General features: G+C 51.8%; 1 protein-coding gene across 2 annotated transcripts in view; it reads right to left on the bottom strand.

The window, feature by feature from the left end:
• LOC126528494 (astacin-like metalloprotease toxin 1) overlaps positions 1–16,025 on the bottom strand; it is a 50,596-nt gene that overhangs the window by 9,394 nt on the left and 25,177 nt on the right. For both annotated transcript variants that reach the window (XM_050176371.3, XM_072284279.1), the window contains 2 exons: positions 15,015–15,129; positions 2,753–2,928 (listed from right to left, as the gene is read on the bottom strand). In XM_050176371.3, the coding sequence (XP_050032328.1) occupies positions 2,753–2,928; positions 15,015–15,129 (291 nt within the window). The remainder of the gene's footprint in view (positions 1–2,752; positions 2,929–15,014; positions 15,130–16,025) is intronic.

Here is a 16,025-nt window from a genome sequence, read left to right as displayed (position 1 = left end):
AACTGTTTTGGAAGGTGTAACAGCAAAATTCATTCAACGCCTTGGGAGTTGCATAGAAACTTGCGGAGTTAGTGAGTGAGTGAGTGAGTGAGTGAGTGAGTGAGTGAGTGAGTGAGTGAGTGAGTGAGTGAGTGAGTGAGTGAGTGAAACAACTTTATTTGGTCCACTATAGACGTAAGCGAACTCCACGTTACCTGGCTAGGCCCACTCGGGGACCATCAGGTGAAACCTGACGGCCCTCTCGCGAGCCCTCTGGACTGCCAGGATTTGAGAGGTCTGATCCTGGGCCCTAATTAGCTTCATCATTTCCTCTTGGGTTAAAGGGGGACCGGCAGAGGCGCAGCCCCACAGGACGTGTTCGAAGTCCGCATAATCACCACACAGAGGGCAGTCCGGCCTTGGGAACCGTTCGGGGTACATTGTGTGCAGCGCCGCGGGGCTCGGGTAAGTGCTTGTTTGCAGAAGTCTGAGAGTGACTGCCTGGGCCCTGCACAGCGAGGAGTGCGGCGAAGGTAGGAGTCTTCTTGACAGATAATTATATTTGCAGATTTCGTTGTACGAGCAGAGAGGCTCGGGTCGCCCAGGAGAGGACGCGTTGCCCAGCGCACGGTCAGTCAAACCTCGTGCAGCCGAGTGCGCCTCCTCGTTGGGGTTGATCGAGGCACCCTCAATGGTTCCAAGGTGCGCAGGGAACCACGCCAAAGAGTGATGTTTCATGTCTTTGGCACTTTGGATGATACGTAGGGCCTGGGGAGCCACCATTCCCATCTGAAAGGCCTTGACAGCGGCCTTGGAATCCGAATAAATCGTGTCATGTACACTGTCCGTCAATGCAAGAGCAATAGCAACCTGCTCTGCAACGCTGGAATTAGAAGTGCGGACGGTAGCGCAGCTAAGGATTTTAGAATCACAGTCGATGACCACTGAGGAGAAGGCCTCTTCTTGAACGTACGAAGCAGCGTCTACGAAGCATGTTCGGTCGTTGTTCAAGCGGGCACTGGCGAGCAGAGCTTTAACCCTGGCTCGTCTTCGTCCTTCGTTGTAGGTGGGATGCATATTTCGTGGCATACGGTGTATGTAAATCTTGTACCTTAGGTCGCTGGGCAGCTTCACAGCGTCGAGACTGACAACCGTGGGGTTACGTCCCAGCTTGCCAAGTATGGCTCGGCCCGCTGGGGTACCGGAGAGTCTGAATTCTTGGGCTTCAACGATTTCTTCGAACGTGTTGTGAATTCCCAAATTGAGGAGGTCTTTTGTGTGCGTTCGGATGGGAAGGCCGAGGGCAAGCTTGAAGACTCTTCTGATTAGGGCATTGATCTTGTTGCGCTCCGATACAAGCCAGTTGTGCATAGCCCCTGAATAAGCGAGGTGGCATAGCACGAAGGCGTGGATAATCCGGATCAGATTGTCTTCCTTGATTCCGCGGTGCCTGTTGGCGATTCTTCGGAGCAGGCCGAGGGCGCTTTCGGTCTTGGAACAAATGCGTTTGAGGGCGGCTCCATTGGCCCCGTTCGACTCGATAAACATTCCTAGGACCCTGATAGTGCCTACCCGCGGTACTGGGGAGCCCTTACCGGTGAATAATGTAATGTGGCTCTCTGTTTCTGGCTTCCAGGATCGGTGTGAACCGCCTCTGGGCCTGTTCTTGTAGAGCAAGAGCTCGGATTTAGCGGGCGAGCACCTTAGCCCGGTGGGGATAAGATACCGCTCCGTCACATCGATGGCCTCTTGCAAAGCACCCTCGACCTGCCCTTCACATCCACTGGAGCACCAGATGGTGATGTCATCCGCGTAGATCGTGTGGTTAATGTCCGGGATTTTGTTCAAGGCTCTCGACAGGTTGATCAGGGAGATGTTGAACAGCGTCGGGGAGATCACCGCCCCCTGAGGTGTTCCCTTTGGCCCAAGCTGGATTTCGTGGGTCAAAAACTCGTCAATCTTGAGTCTAGTGGACCTTGACGAAAGGAAGGAGCGCACAAAATTGTACGCCCGTTTGCCGACGTTACACTCTGTCAGGCTCTTGAGAGCCTGACAACTTGCGGAGGCTATCCAAATAAGCGCTTAGCTTACCCGTTCTAAACATTAAGCGCTTTTCTAGGTCTGTGAACCGATCAAGGTAACTACGAGTGCTTACGCCAGTGAGTGCTGCTAAAACAATGAAAGTAATCACAAACAGGCGTGCTAACATCACGAGATCGATGACGGCGGCAAGGGCGCCTTTTTTCCATCTGCCAGTGCTCGCGACTGAGTAGTCTCTATTTTGTTGCGAAAAGTTTCGCCATCACTCCTTGGAGCTTTCTTTGGAATTGCACATTTCTTTTACTACATTTCGTGGAAAATGCCACAAATACTTTTTTTTTAGAATGAGAAGAAAGGGCGTTAACCGAGGGGCCCAATTTTCATTAATTATATCATCAGAAGATAAGGAAAACACAGAGGAAATTACTTGTACTTACTAATTGAATTAAATAAATAATAAATTACCGGCAATGAAAGTGGATGATGAAACTACTTGCCGCAGCTACCGCGGTAGCTCGATTGGTTAGAGCATTGCACGGGTAATGCGAAGACGTGTGATCGTTCCCCACCTGCGGCAAGTTGTTTATTCATCCAGTTTCGTTGCCATTATATTTATCATTTCTTTAATTCAATTATTAAGTACAAGTAATTTCCCGTATGTCTTCCTAGGTGTCTTTGTTTGTGGGCTTGTCATGACATTTTTTTTAGAATGTACGTTGAAATGGGGGCGTACCTTCTTTCGCATTTTCGGTGAACACGTCGATGTAAATGTCCCTGTCGGAGCGTGAGTGCTCGTGGAAGAAGCCCGCGGCGTGAAGGAGCTCGTGCACCATGGTGCCCTTGTAGAGGCAGCCAAAGCCTAGCGAGACTGGCTGAGAGCGCCCCAGGCGGCCGATGCCGGAGTAGCACCTGCGAGCAGTTTCAAACGCCACGCAAGCGCACACTCAGTTCGGCCTTGCGCTCTGCATGAAAGAAGAACAACGTTCGAAGAAACTGTGGGATGTACACGAGGACAGTTGCAACTCTTTCCCGTGTATTTTCAGACGACCCTCGACTCGAAACCCTTCTTCTGGTCTATGATGATGATGATGATTTACTGGCACCTCCTTTGACACAGGCGGTGGCAAATAGTCCCTTAGTCTGCTTGAGTTACTCAGGGGCGCTATATCGTAAAGCTATACCAAATGAGAGCAGTGTTCCGGCCAACTTGGTAATCCATTGCTCAAATACTATTGCGTATTATCTTACGTCCGCGTCTTTTTGTTGCGTAATAATAATTGAGTAATGACTATTCCGAATGTTTCTATTCCAATTCTGCAAGCAGCCCGCCGCGATTGGAGAAAAAAAATTTTTCGACCCACCCCGCATTGCGCCTGCCTGTCACGCGACGCCACGTAAACGGCGAACACCCCCCCCCCCCATATGGTGACATGTACACATTGTTATGCATGATTACACCGAAAGAAAGAAAAAAAATAATTGCTGAGTCGACGTCGTTTTCGCCATTAGCGAAAAAGGCGTTGTTTGACCAATTGCTATCGGTCAAACGTCTTCGGGCTGCGACCGCTTTGCCTGTATGTCACGCGACGTCAAAAAACCGCGAGAACTCACCGTGTAAAAGTAACGTATGCGCGACAAAGGCGCATTAATATGGCGAAGAAAACCATTTCTTTTTCTAAACAGCCGCAGACTGCCCCGTTCCGAAAGGAATATAAGATGGCTGCCCGCCGATCCCTGTGCACTCGCTACTCGGAGATGCCGGGGAGCGTGGATTTCTTTGCGCATAACAAAACAATGTGCGTGGCAGTACAACGCTATCGAGACCTTTCGACACGTGCACGACACTGTTGTACCAACTCTACTTTGCTGAGTATCCGTTTTAGCGGAATGTTTAACACCCCGTTACACGCCACCGTGACTTTCGACCAGCCACCGCAAGCTAAGTAAGCGGAAGCGAACCAACCACAGACGCTGGCCCTACCCGCCTCATCCGGTTGTCTACTTTCATGCGCCGGCTTAGCCCAGATCTGTCTTGTCCGAATTCTCTCCACTTGAGCTTGCTTCTCTCCTCTTCTCTGCCAATCAGATAAGAAAAACTGTCTAATGTAGGCAACGCCATTCCCCTTGAAAGGAAAAGAAAGTGACAACCTATTAACTAGAAGCGCGTTTATTGGGCTTTTCGTGTTGGGGACAAACAGGAACGTTCCAGGCGTTGACGTCCGATAATGGCCGAGCAGCTGGCTGGGAGCGCGCTTCAATTTTATTGGTAGGTACCCGTTGACAGCTCTAGTTGGCCTACCACAGCCGCGGCAGATGCTCTTTCAACAAGGCCGTGTGTGATTGGACAATGGGCTCCTAGATACCCCGCACTTAATCGCTATAGAGACCACACACGTAATTGCACATAATCTCTTTCGAGATACGAGCCCCCACAAGCAGCCAAGCACCAGGCCTGAGAGCATCTCCATCCGTTAGAAAGACCGGTGGGTTTCCAGCGGCACCGCGATTTGAGTGCGGTACCACTCGCATACGAAATAGGTACTCTACCACTAGGCTATCACTGCGGTTGGCACAAGTGAGTCTGGCGGTCCCATATCCCAACAACTTCCCATCATATGGGTTGTCCTACCAAGCATCTGGAACTCCCGTAGCTGTGGAGCACTAGGCCGGGGGCGCGCTGATAGCATAAAGAGCAGGGCGCAAAGAACAAGACAGAAGAAGAACACAAATGGCAGGACCGGCGCCGGTCCTGTCGTTTGTGTTCTTCTTCTGTCCTGTTCTTTGCGCCCTGATCTTTACCCATTCAAGCATGAACCAACTAGCCCAAGCAAGAGTTTTACTTGTAGTATCTATTTTACTGGCATGCGTTCCCGGCGGTAGCACCTGTCTGCTCCCACAGCAGCGGCGGATGCTCGACTAAAGCTGTGGTGGGGAAAAGGGACCGTGCAGAGACCTCTGCGAATTTTTATAGAGCCCCCTATAGGCATAGGTTGGGCTCGCATCCCGGTGCCGCCAGAAACCCAGTGGTCTTTCTGAGCGCTACAGATGTACCATGACCTGGTGTTCAGTTGTCTATATGGGTTTTCCTATCGAAGAGGAGATACTAGGCGGAAGAGAAAGTGATCTTCCGAAGCTGGAGGGTAATTACGTATATTAGTTTAGCGTGAGCAAGATATTTAGTGATGCTAGAAGAATGAGCCCCCCAGAAAGACCATATTTGTTAGACATTTACTTGAAAGTTCCCCCCATGAATACTGCAAGTTCGATGTGAAATTCCAGATTTCGATCTTGCTTTAGTTCAAATAATTATTCGACCTTTAGTGTGTGTAAAGCCACACTCTTGTAAGGTCGCATGTCTGATAGAGATTTAGTCGTTTCTGAACGAGAACTCTTATGCCTGCAGATGCATCCAGAGTTAGCAGCATGTCATGCCCAGTGGTAGACACATTATTCCTGCTCATCGCTTTGGTTGGCCACCTGATATCGAACGCACGATGGTCATTTCTGATTTATAAATATGCAAACGTCGTTTGAAGGTACTCCCGCCAGCTAGGGAAGATAATAATTGGCTCAAAGTCGGTGTTAGGCCTCACCTGTGCTGCGCGCGCGAACTGTAACCTATACTAGAAATGTCGAAGAAGAACATAAAATAATGTTTGCTTCCTCGTTGACTTCAGGTGACTGATAACATAAAAAGGATCCTAACACTTTTCGGACGAACAGACCATTGAACAATACAGAATTGATTCTCCCGCGAAAAAGGAGGACGCTATGATAGGCGCCTGCAGCAAAAGGAAAAACAGAATGCGATCCGAAAGGGCAAATCGCCAATTAGAGCTATGGATGTCCTTGTATAAACACAGAACAAAAGGTTTCAAGATGAGCAATGGCAATTTCTCGCGTCCAATACGTAGACTTCAGATAAAAACCCCTGTGTACTTCCAGCAACTTCGCCTGATGATTTATTTATTCGGATTTACTGCGGAAGCGATAAATATGCCATATCCATTCGCGATCCGCAAGGTGGAGAAGAATTTTTCTTCAACTACGAAGCATTGTTTCTAAGAAATGCTCCTGGGTTTCCTTCGTAGTTTTGTGCTACAACGGGTGAATGCCAATTTCCCTTTCACGAAACTTCCTCGACCTTGCGTAATCCCGCAGAACTGATTTGCCATATTCATTGTCCTTGTACTTCGAGTTATCGATTAATTCGCCCTCGCGCTGCGATCTGCTAGCCGCCTGGTTAGTTCAGATGACTAAGCGACCGCCCCGGAAAGGCTCTAGTCCCATGTTTGTATCCTAGATCAGGACGGATTTTTCTTCAGCTACGGAGCTTTGTTTCTGAGAAACTCGTGTGAGCTTCCTTTGTAGCTTCGTGCTACATACGGGTGTATGTCAATTACTTTTCATGCAGACCAGGTAATTATTCTATCTTCTTTGAATCCCAACGCTACTGGATGGTGAACACTCGCTAGGATTCTCGCTAGGTCGATATCTCGGCATTCCACTACGATGCACCGAGTCGCTTCTGCATTTTTTTTTCTTTCAGCACACAAATGCCCCATCCTGTAGCGTTTATTTTTGTTCCGTTGTGTTTTTCTTCTCTGGCAACCAGCTCGGGCCTAAAATAGCAAGATGCTCCCCTTTTCGTTACAGTACAGACTCTGCCTTCGGATTTTTCAAGCGAAGCTTGTATTGGCTCACAAGTAGCGTTGTCGTGGTCACGCAAAAACCCAGTTTCTCCCAGAGCACAACAGCTGTGGGAAAGGGCGCTTTGATGAGTTGACAGCTGCGCCGGCGCCGGAGCGTGAGTCGTTAGCAAGGATTCCAGCTGCGCAGGCGCGCGCTCAGGAAACGCGCGGCGCCGATCAGAGCCGTTTCACTTCAGCCGGGAAGGGAAAGGGCAGCAAGAGTTTCGCGCGCGCTGAACCGGCTTCGTTTCTGCAGTAAGCATGTGACGCCCCTTCAGGCATAATGTTCATTCGCCGCCAGGCTCGGTGGCCTGCAAAGCTCGGCAGGCAATATTGGTCACCGCACCGCAATAAACACCGACGAGCACGGCTGCTCGGGGTCAGTCATCGTTCAGCACCACCACGCTGCGGAGCGTCCATCTATCGGAGCGTGCCTAGACCCCTCCCTTGTTCACGAACCCGGGTGAATCGTTTCACTGGCGACGAAGATGGGATGAGTACCCACGGAGCGTCCCACGCCGCCGCCAGCGGCGAAACACCGCCCCCCGTTGCTGCCGCCATGCCGCTGTACTGAAGGCTCGAGCCGTTCGAGGGAGATGGTCCGCCTGGCAAATTTACGAGGAGCAAGCCCACGTGTTCGTCCGGGCAAATGACACACCGGAGGCCAAACAGCGGGACATTTTCCTGGCCAGCTGCGGGACCCGCGTCTTCAGCCTCTTGCTCGACCTTCTCAAGCCAGCCACGCCACACGTTAAGACGCTGGGTGAGCTGCTCGCCATACTGCGCTCGCATTTCAACCCAGCACCGTCCACACTAATGGAGCGTTTCCGCTTCAACAACCGGAGCCACCGGGAAGGAGAGACCCTCGGGCGATTCGTTGCTGCGCTACGAAGGTTAGCGAGTGCCTGTGTTTTCAGGGACCAGCTGGACTCACTGCTCCGGGACCGTTTCGTCTGCGGCATCAACAACCCCGCCATGCAGACGCGACTCCTGGAGCTTCCCGAGCCCTCGCTGGACGACGCCGTGAAGGCAGCGCTGGCAATGGAAGCTGCCGCCAAGGACGCCGGCGAGATTTCCCGTGCGACTGGCTCACCGTCGGCGGAAGCGGCGGTCAACAAGTTCGCGACAAAGGGCAGTACCTGCGGTCGCTGTGGTGGTGCCCACTCCCCTTCACAGTGCCAGTTCTCTCAAGCACAATTCTTTACGTGCGGGAAAACTGGGCACCTGGCACGTGTATGCCGAAGTGGGAGGACGAACAGCAAGCAGCAGCCTGATTCAAGCCCAGGTACAACACAAGCCCGCGGCCAGGGTAGCCGTCGCAAGGGTACGCGGCGGCGGCGTGCAGCAGCAAGCTCAAGTTCTTCCTCGGCCAGGCTCCACGTCATGGCCGAGAACCCGCCGATTTTCGACATGTGGTACACAGGCTTTGTACCATCATCTGTGCCGCCGTACATGCTGAACGTCGAAAACTGCGGGCACCCCATTTCCATGGAGCTGGACACAGGGGCCAGCGTGTTAGTAATGGCCGGAAAATTCTTCCAGCATACTTTCCCCGGCGTGTCTGTCGAGGCTTCGGGCGTGATGCTGCGCAGCTACTCCGGGCAACTCTCCCCGGTCCAAGGTCAGGCACAGGTCAGCGGTCACTTTGGCGACAGGGAGGCAAACCTTCCCCTTTACTTAACGAAGGAGTCGTTGCCGACGCTGCTGGTCCGAAACTGGATTCATGCACTGGGCATTCGTCTGCTAGAGTACCCGGAAGCCAGCCTGCATGTGGTGCAGAGCTACCAAATCTGCCAGGAGCCTCAGCGAGCCTCGCGTCATGCGGAAAGCACCCCTGGCCGTTCCCACAGAAACCCTGGTCCCGCCTACATGTGGATTTAGGGGGACCCTTCAAGGGCCATTACTTCCTGGTGGTTGCGGACGCCTTTTCAAAGTGGGTGGAGGTTCTACCTGTCACCCCTCCATCAGCAGGCGCGACCATTTCAGCGCTACGACAGGTCTTCGCCGCCCAGGGGCTGCCGGATGTCATCGTGTCCGACAATAGTCCTGTTTTCGCCAGCACAAAGTACCTGGCCTGGCTGATGAAGAACAAAATCCGCCGGATGATGGTTCCGCCGTGCACCCTGCTTCAAGTGGTGCAGCCGAGCGGTTGGTGCAAACCATCAAAGACAAGCTCAAGAAGAGCCAGACAGGGGATTTCCGGACGCAGATTGCCCGGATACTATTTCAGTACCGGACCACGCCCCACGATGTCCCTGGCCGTGCCCCCTGGGAGCTCCTGCTGGGTCGGATGGTCAAGACACCCTTGGACGTCTTGCATCCGGACCTCCGATGCACAGTGCTCTTGAAGCAGCTGAAGCAGAAGCTGGCTGCTGACCAAGGGTGCCGTCTCGGGCCTTTGCCAGAGTCGGGAGCTCCAGTTTTTGCCAGGAACTTCCGTCCTGGCCCACCCTGGTCTGCCGGACAGGTGGTGTCTCCTGCCAGCGCCTCATCGCTGCTCGTGCGCATGCCAGACGGGGCAATGTGGCACAGACACGCCGACCATGTCAGGGCTCGCCTCGGTACCTGGTCAGCACCCTCGACTGCAACTTCTGAGCTCCAGCCCGCAGGAGGACTAGCGGCAGCACCAGTCGCTTCCAGCGTAGCACCACCCACCTCGGAGGCGGCAACCGTAGCAAGTGGTGCAGCACCCGTTGGACCGGTGTCGAGCCCAGCACCACTCACGAGGCCGACCACTACAGACCCTCCGGATGGGGAGAGGCTGGCTCAAGCAGCACCTAGCGTTGCCACACCCGACCCATCAACGGACTGCTACTCGCCTGGATAGCAGGCACCGTCGACCCAGCTAGGGTGGAGGCAGAGCCTCATATTTTGAACATGGACGTTTGTTTTTTATTTAACAAACAAACTGGGGGTAAGGGGGTGTAGCAAGCATGTGACGCCCCCTCAGGCATAATGTTCGTTCGCCGCCAGGCTCGGTGGCCTGCCAAGCTCGGCAGGCAACATTGGTCACCGCACCGCAATAAACACCGACGAGCACGGCTGCTCGGGGTCAGTCATCGTTCAGCACCACCACGCTGCGAAGCGTCCGTCTATCGGAGGGTGCCTCGACACCTCCCTTGTTCACGAATCCGAGTGGATCGTGACAGTTTCCGTTCAGTTAATTCTTGGAAAACGGATAGGACGGACACGGATTGTGCATTCCCCCGAGGAACCGGCAACGTTCCACGACCGGTGGCGAGAACTTGCCCTTGACTTGCCGGACCGGCTCGCCGTCGGCGCGCCGGTCCAGCCATTAGGGCCGCTCGAGCCCAGGCAATCCGACAGCAACGAGAAGATCCTGAGCTGAGGGAGCGAAAGGCCGAAGCAATCCCTCACCGTCCCCTGGGGGTTACTTAATCGTGACGAAGGATAGAGGCACGAAGGACAAGCTTCGCTCACCCCCCACTACGGTAGGGGAAGGGCTGGCATTTTTATTGGCATTTTTGTAAATTACCATGGTCTTTTCTTGTTTCCGTCCTTTGTATCTAATTTTCCGACTCTGTGTCTGTCGCTTTCTTTTTTATGAGTCCTGCTGTCAGTAAACTTTCATTTGGTTGCCAACTACCCTGACCTCTTCTTCCATTCCGTGTCCCCGCTGTTGCGGCACAGCATTTGTGCACTTTAGCCGGCCATTTCTTTTGTTCCATTTTCCGTAGACTTTCCTCAAAACTAATCTTTCTCTGCGCTTCCGTGACATCAAAAAAAAAAGAAAAGCCCAACCCATGTCACCCTGCACTGCCGCACTTAGGGTTTTACTAGCAGGCAGGAGTTGCAGTGCAATTTACGAAGGCGCATTCCACAAAGGAGCGAATGGCAAGGAGGTTATATGCCTAGGCTTCTAGGGTGGAAGTAACTCTTTAAAATCGAAGCCTGTAGCCGCCATCTTGCTAGATGCAAGACTCCCGAGCCGACGTAGCCGCCGTAGCACGAAGGGCGCTCGTCGCGCTTATTGATTGTACGAAGTCGGTACAGTGTCTGACTAATTCTGGCATGCTCTCCGAGGCTATTACAACGTCTTAGTACGTCATGGTTGTACAAATAACGTAGACTCCCTCGGTATATATAACGTTCCGGCTTTAAGATAAGCTCTCGTTTGATGCAGACCGGATGTTGCGGTTACGCTTGTTTCCGCTTGGAACAGTTAGGAAAGCGCTTGTACGTACAAGTGTCAAATTAACGCGCCAAGTACTCACTGGCACGTCACTGTGTGTGGTATTATGTAGAGCAGGTGGTCCGGGTTGTGACGTGCGGTGCGCGTTTTCCATTACCTTCTCTATTTGGTTGGCAGGTATCAGGCGATGCGTGTGTTTGTATTATGGAAACGAGCGAGACGCGTGCACGAGGAAGACGAGTGCTCAATTTATGAAAAAAAAGGAGAGCGTGTACAAGAGCAGCGCTTATCCAGCCAGTAATATCAGGGAAATAAGGATGAATTGAAATTTAAGTCCAGTTCATTTGTTTTCTTGTGTACGCGTCTGCACATGTCACTGGCTTCCGGTCCGTTCACAAATAAGTAGAAGCTCGCCCAGCAAACAATGTTTTATATTCAGCTCAGAACGCAAGAGCGGTTGTGCTCAGGTCGAATTCCAAGACGGCAGAGTGCTGTATAATGTTTGCGATACACCACATCATGCATAAATGTGATCGATCGCATTGTGAAGAGCGGTAACATAGCTTTCGAGACATGTATCATTTAAAAATCAATTGACACGCAATGTAGGCTCGAAACTGAACTTGTAGTGAACCAATATACATTTTGGAAAGTTCAAGTGTGACTGAAAAGTGTGTTCTGCTGTTCATGCATGCGTGTATGCACTGATGACTGATATGCTTATGTTGTGAATACTCCCAGCTGGGCCAGTGAAACCCGTATGTTACATTAACAAATAATCTCGACGCGATCGATGAGTGGCATCGATTTCTTTAGGTGCACATAAATTATTAGAGAACGTCCACAGGGAAGTTCGATGACGCAGGCTCTAAATTCAGCATACAAATACCGAGTGTTTCAGGATGCTAAAGGCACGATTTGCAGTGCCTTTCTTGACAAATCCAGCTTGGCAGCGTTGGGCCAAAATTAAGGAGCTCCTAATGGAGTAAATAAGGTCTACAATTTTGTGAGGGCCTTGCTTGGAACTACCGGGAGCCGATAAAAATTACTAAATGCTGTTACTCCACATCTCGACAGCCATGTAATAGCACTCACGCAAGGTGCAACAAACCAATAAATGAAGACGGTGGTAGCTCCGTATAGTCAAAAGTTGCTGGCGTTATGTGCACGAGGTCTTTACAAAAGGTGGCTGAATATGTTTCTCGCCAACCAGCGTGTAATCAGTGGTTAATATTACGCAGTCACATCACACGAGGGACCGCTCGTAATTTAACACAGCGAAGAAGTGCGATTTGGCGCAGCGTTCCGCCGGTTGCTTTTCTCGAAGCCTCCGGCAAGAGCTGGATGCAGAAATTTCTTTTTAGACAACAACACAGCATTGCGAGCTGATATACATTTGAAAGGTACTTCGTCTCACGTTTTTTGTTGCAGAACTACGAATGCAACCGAATCCTGCACGTGTTTCTCGGCTGCCTATGCTGGGGACGCGCCCTCTTTTGTCCTCTAGCAACATGGTCACCGCGGCTAGACTCGCTCCTGTAGGCGGCTGCGGGACTGCCACTCCAGAAGTTCTATATAACCTCCTTGATGCATGGCATGACCACCGATAACGGGCAGAGCGCGATGCGTTCGCGCCGCGTAATCTTGGGAGGCCGTGCACATGATATTTCATATTTGTTTGAATGACCATTGGTATATATATATATCTTGTTTTCTACGCACAAACGTTTACATAATCAACGTAATCTACGTAAGGTGCACCAGCTTCAACGTTAGTAATTATGGCCCGCGACCTCGGTAAACCGCCCAGTACCATCGCCGGAAGGGCTCACCGTTAATGTGCGCGAGAAATATTCTTGGCGACAGTAGCGGCGCCCAGAAAAGAGCGGCAGAGAACCAGAAAAGCTGTAGTTTCGCCCGAAAAGCGAAGCACTGATTGCGTTATAACAAAATATTAGACAAAAACACGAAGCAAGCATCGTAGGTTAATTGGTCATGGAAATTGAAGTGAATGCATTCGCTGAATAATTACGCTACCAAGCATGGTGCCACGCGTGCACGGACGAACATGAGGTTATCTCACTCGATGACAGCGAACACTTGCTGTTACATAGCGTGATCAAGAGCGGCAGCTGCGGGGCGAGCGAATCACCCTTCGGGCTGCCTCCCGCTTCAACGCGAAGTAGGCGCGGGCGAAGACAGCACACACAAAGCCACCCCTCAGTGAGCGCAGCCTTTGCATACCCACAGCAGATAACCTCCAAGAGAGGGTGGGTAGATACCATCTGCGAGCGTCACCATTCTTAGTCACCGCACTTCAGCTACAGCCACTGAACTATAGCTGCACTGCGGGCCGCTTTTATTTACATCATGGACCAGAGAGTTGAGTTTAGGGTGATCTTCAACGACTCAAAAGCGGCTCAGCAGCCCCTGATGTCACCACGCACGCAGGGACAACTCGTAATGGACATCAGACGACTATGCAATAAAGCCTGCGAACTGCATCACAGGGCTGGGATTCAGGGGTTACCAGTTTAGTGCGGAATACAAGCCAACGTCCAGTCTGACCATGCTGCAAAAGCCGGACACGACACTTCGAGAGCAGTAGCCCATTTACCTCTGGTAAAAAATGCGACGACTCTGGTATCTGCAGATGCTTGGCGTGTACAGCCATCCATCTGGACAGACACAAACCATCAGTGCGGACCCTTATATGAAATCGATCCGTCTTGTGACTTTTATATGCAGTGAGTCCTCGATAGTTAACACGAAACATGCTTTCACCGCATCAGGCTCAATGTGGCCTGCACGAACTACTTCGAGTGCTAGATTCAACTAGCGGACTCGCCAGTGTGCTCTGAATGTGACGCCCCTGAAGACTTACGGCATGTTCTGTGCGATTGCTGCCGCTACGCTTCAGAGAGCCTGTGATTGAAGGCGGCGCTGCACCTGCAATTGGATTCGAGCTTGAAGCTGTGCCGCATTCTCGGTCCGTGGCAAAACACCGCCTGCGCAGGCGGTGCTGGCGGTGCTGCTGGCGGTGCGCAGGCACTGCTGCAGGTGTTCTTGCAGGCCACAAGCCTTAACGAATCTGTAAATATATCTATATGTGTGTCTGACTGTATGTGCTGTTTAAATATTTATCAGTGTATATATCATAATCATCACCGAGCACCTGGGGTAGCATGTCAGGCGGACGACCAGAATAACAGCTCCAGCATATCATGAAAGCTTCTATCTCTCTCTCTATCTCTCCGAGATAGGGCGCGCGTGTTAATGCTCGGCCACGTCGTTCGCAGCCGCCCCCTTATTAGAACATCGTCCACCAGCATGCCTCCTACCACGCCGACATACCCTGCCCCCCCCCCCCCCCCCCCTGCTTTCTAGCGCGCGCACACCTCCTCGCTTCCTACTTGCGCACACATGAGGAGACGGTGCACATCCGCCAAACGGCGTATGGCACATTCGCGTGCAATACATCCTCGCACGAAGCCGTCATCCTTCCTGGCTAACCCTCGTATCTACAGCAAGTGGCCTGCGGCCGCGATCTTATCGGACTTGGAATTTATACAGAACATCACGGCGATGCTGGCGCCGACGTCACCGGCGCATTCGCCTAGAATATGCGTATAGTTGCTATCGCAATAAAACAAAAGGTAGGGGGAGGCGAGGGAAGCGATGCTCGCGACCCAACATTACACAATTCCTCGGCTTCAGTTTGGGAGAATACGGTGAAGTGTCTTTGGGCGGTAGTGGAGACAACGCAACATTTCGATTTCTCCATCTCCTCTAATAATAACCAATTCAGAACCTTGCAGTCAGACGGTACCTGAACGGCAACGTACAACGTTTAGAGCATAACCCGAATTTGCGATGGGGCCCTAATTTATTTGCCTACAAGGACATAAAGTAGGCGTGTCTTGTAATGAACCCTAAGTCGGAAGAGAGTGCCCGTCTTCGTCCTGGCGTCCTTATCAGCTGTTTCCTTGCTAAGACGAATCACCAAATAACCCGATGAGCTATCGTGCTAATTGTGGCACACATTCCCTGGGAATAGACAAAACCTTGATTTCTTATTAGTAATCTGGGTTGACCCATGTTAGACGCACCGTACACCCATGTGAGGGTACATGCAGGAAGCAAGCACTCACCCCGATCCGCGGTAAATGGTGATGTAGTCCCGTTGCGTCGTGCGAGGCACGAAACGTAGGCAAGTCTTTCCTTCAATTTCGTCGATCGCTTGCCGAATCATTTCCGTGTATCGACCTGCGACACACCAAGCCACAGAAAAAAAGAAAGTAAGCAAGCAATATACCGAGCGGTGGGGACGCCCTAACCTCTCGCGTTTCCCGGCATTCGTTATCCCCACACGGCCCTCACGGCTCGTGACGTTCACGTTGCAATGCACACATACGGCGAGGGATAGTATGGGTCGCAATGTTTAGTTACGAGGAGACATGGCGCCCACGTTGCTATGCGAGTGCCACCTGACGGCATGAAAATTCAGGCGCAAGAGGGACTTGCCTCTGCTTCGGCGGTGGGACTGGTGTCGCGTTCATCAGTGCTCTCCAGTGACTAAACAGCGGAAGGCTCTCCGTGGGAAAGTGATCCTTTAGTACATGCTGCCTGTGACCGTTCTGCCCTCCCTTTCCTATCGCGTCGACTTCACGCCAACAACGGCAGCTGCATGCTGTAAACCCGTATATCATTTCCCATTTGACTTCGGCAGTATCTGTTCTTATTTTGTATGCTTTACCAAAGAGCCTGACACGGAGGGTTTCTGTCAAGAGAAGCGGAGCGACCCGGCACTCAGTACGGGGTTAGGTAGATGCCACTTTAGCAGCCTCGCACCAAATAATAATTACGCGCTGTTTTATTTCATTTCTCAATCGCACGTTGATTTACTGTGAAATGTGCATTCGGTAAATACGCTGAAGTTCACGGTCATGGCTTGGCGGAGCACACGCAGCGCGGGCCCATGTGCCACGCACTGGAAAAAATCGCCTTCCCTTTCCGCGAGTAAAGTGGGCGACGGGGATAATCGGCAATGCATTAGAAATAACAGCGCATCTGGTGGACAGAAGAGACAGACGCACGCACTGACTCCCAACAGGGTTTCTTGGAGCATACATTAACACATTTCGCAGAAGCGACGGTACGAA

This window comes from Dermacentor andersoni, chromosome 9, assembly GCF_023375885.2.
Source record: "Dermacentor andersoni chromosome 9, qqDerAnde1_hic_scaffold, whole genome shotgun sequence".
NCBI classification, from domain to species: Eukaryota; Metazoa; Arthropoda; class Arachnida; order Ixodida; family Ixodidae; genus Dermacentor; species Dermacentor andersoni.
Note: the sequence above shows the minus strand (reverse complement) of the source record. Positions and strands in the feature narration are given on the sequence as shown.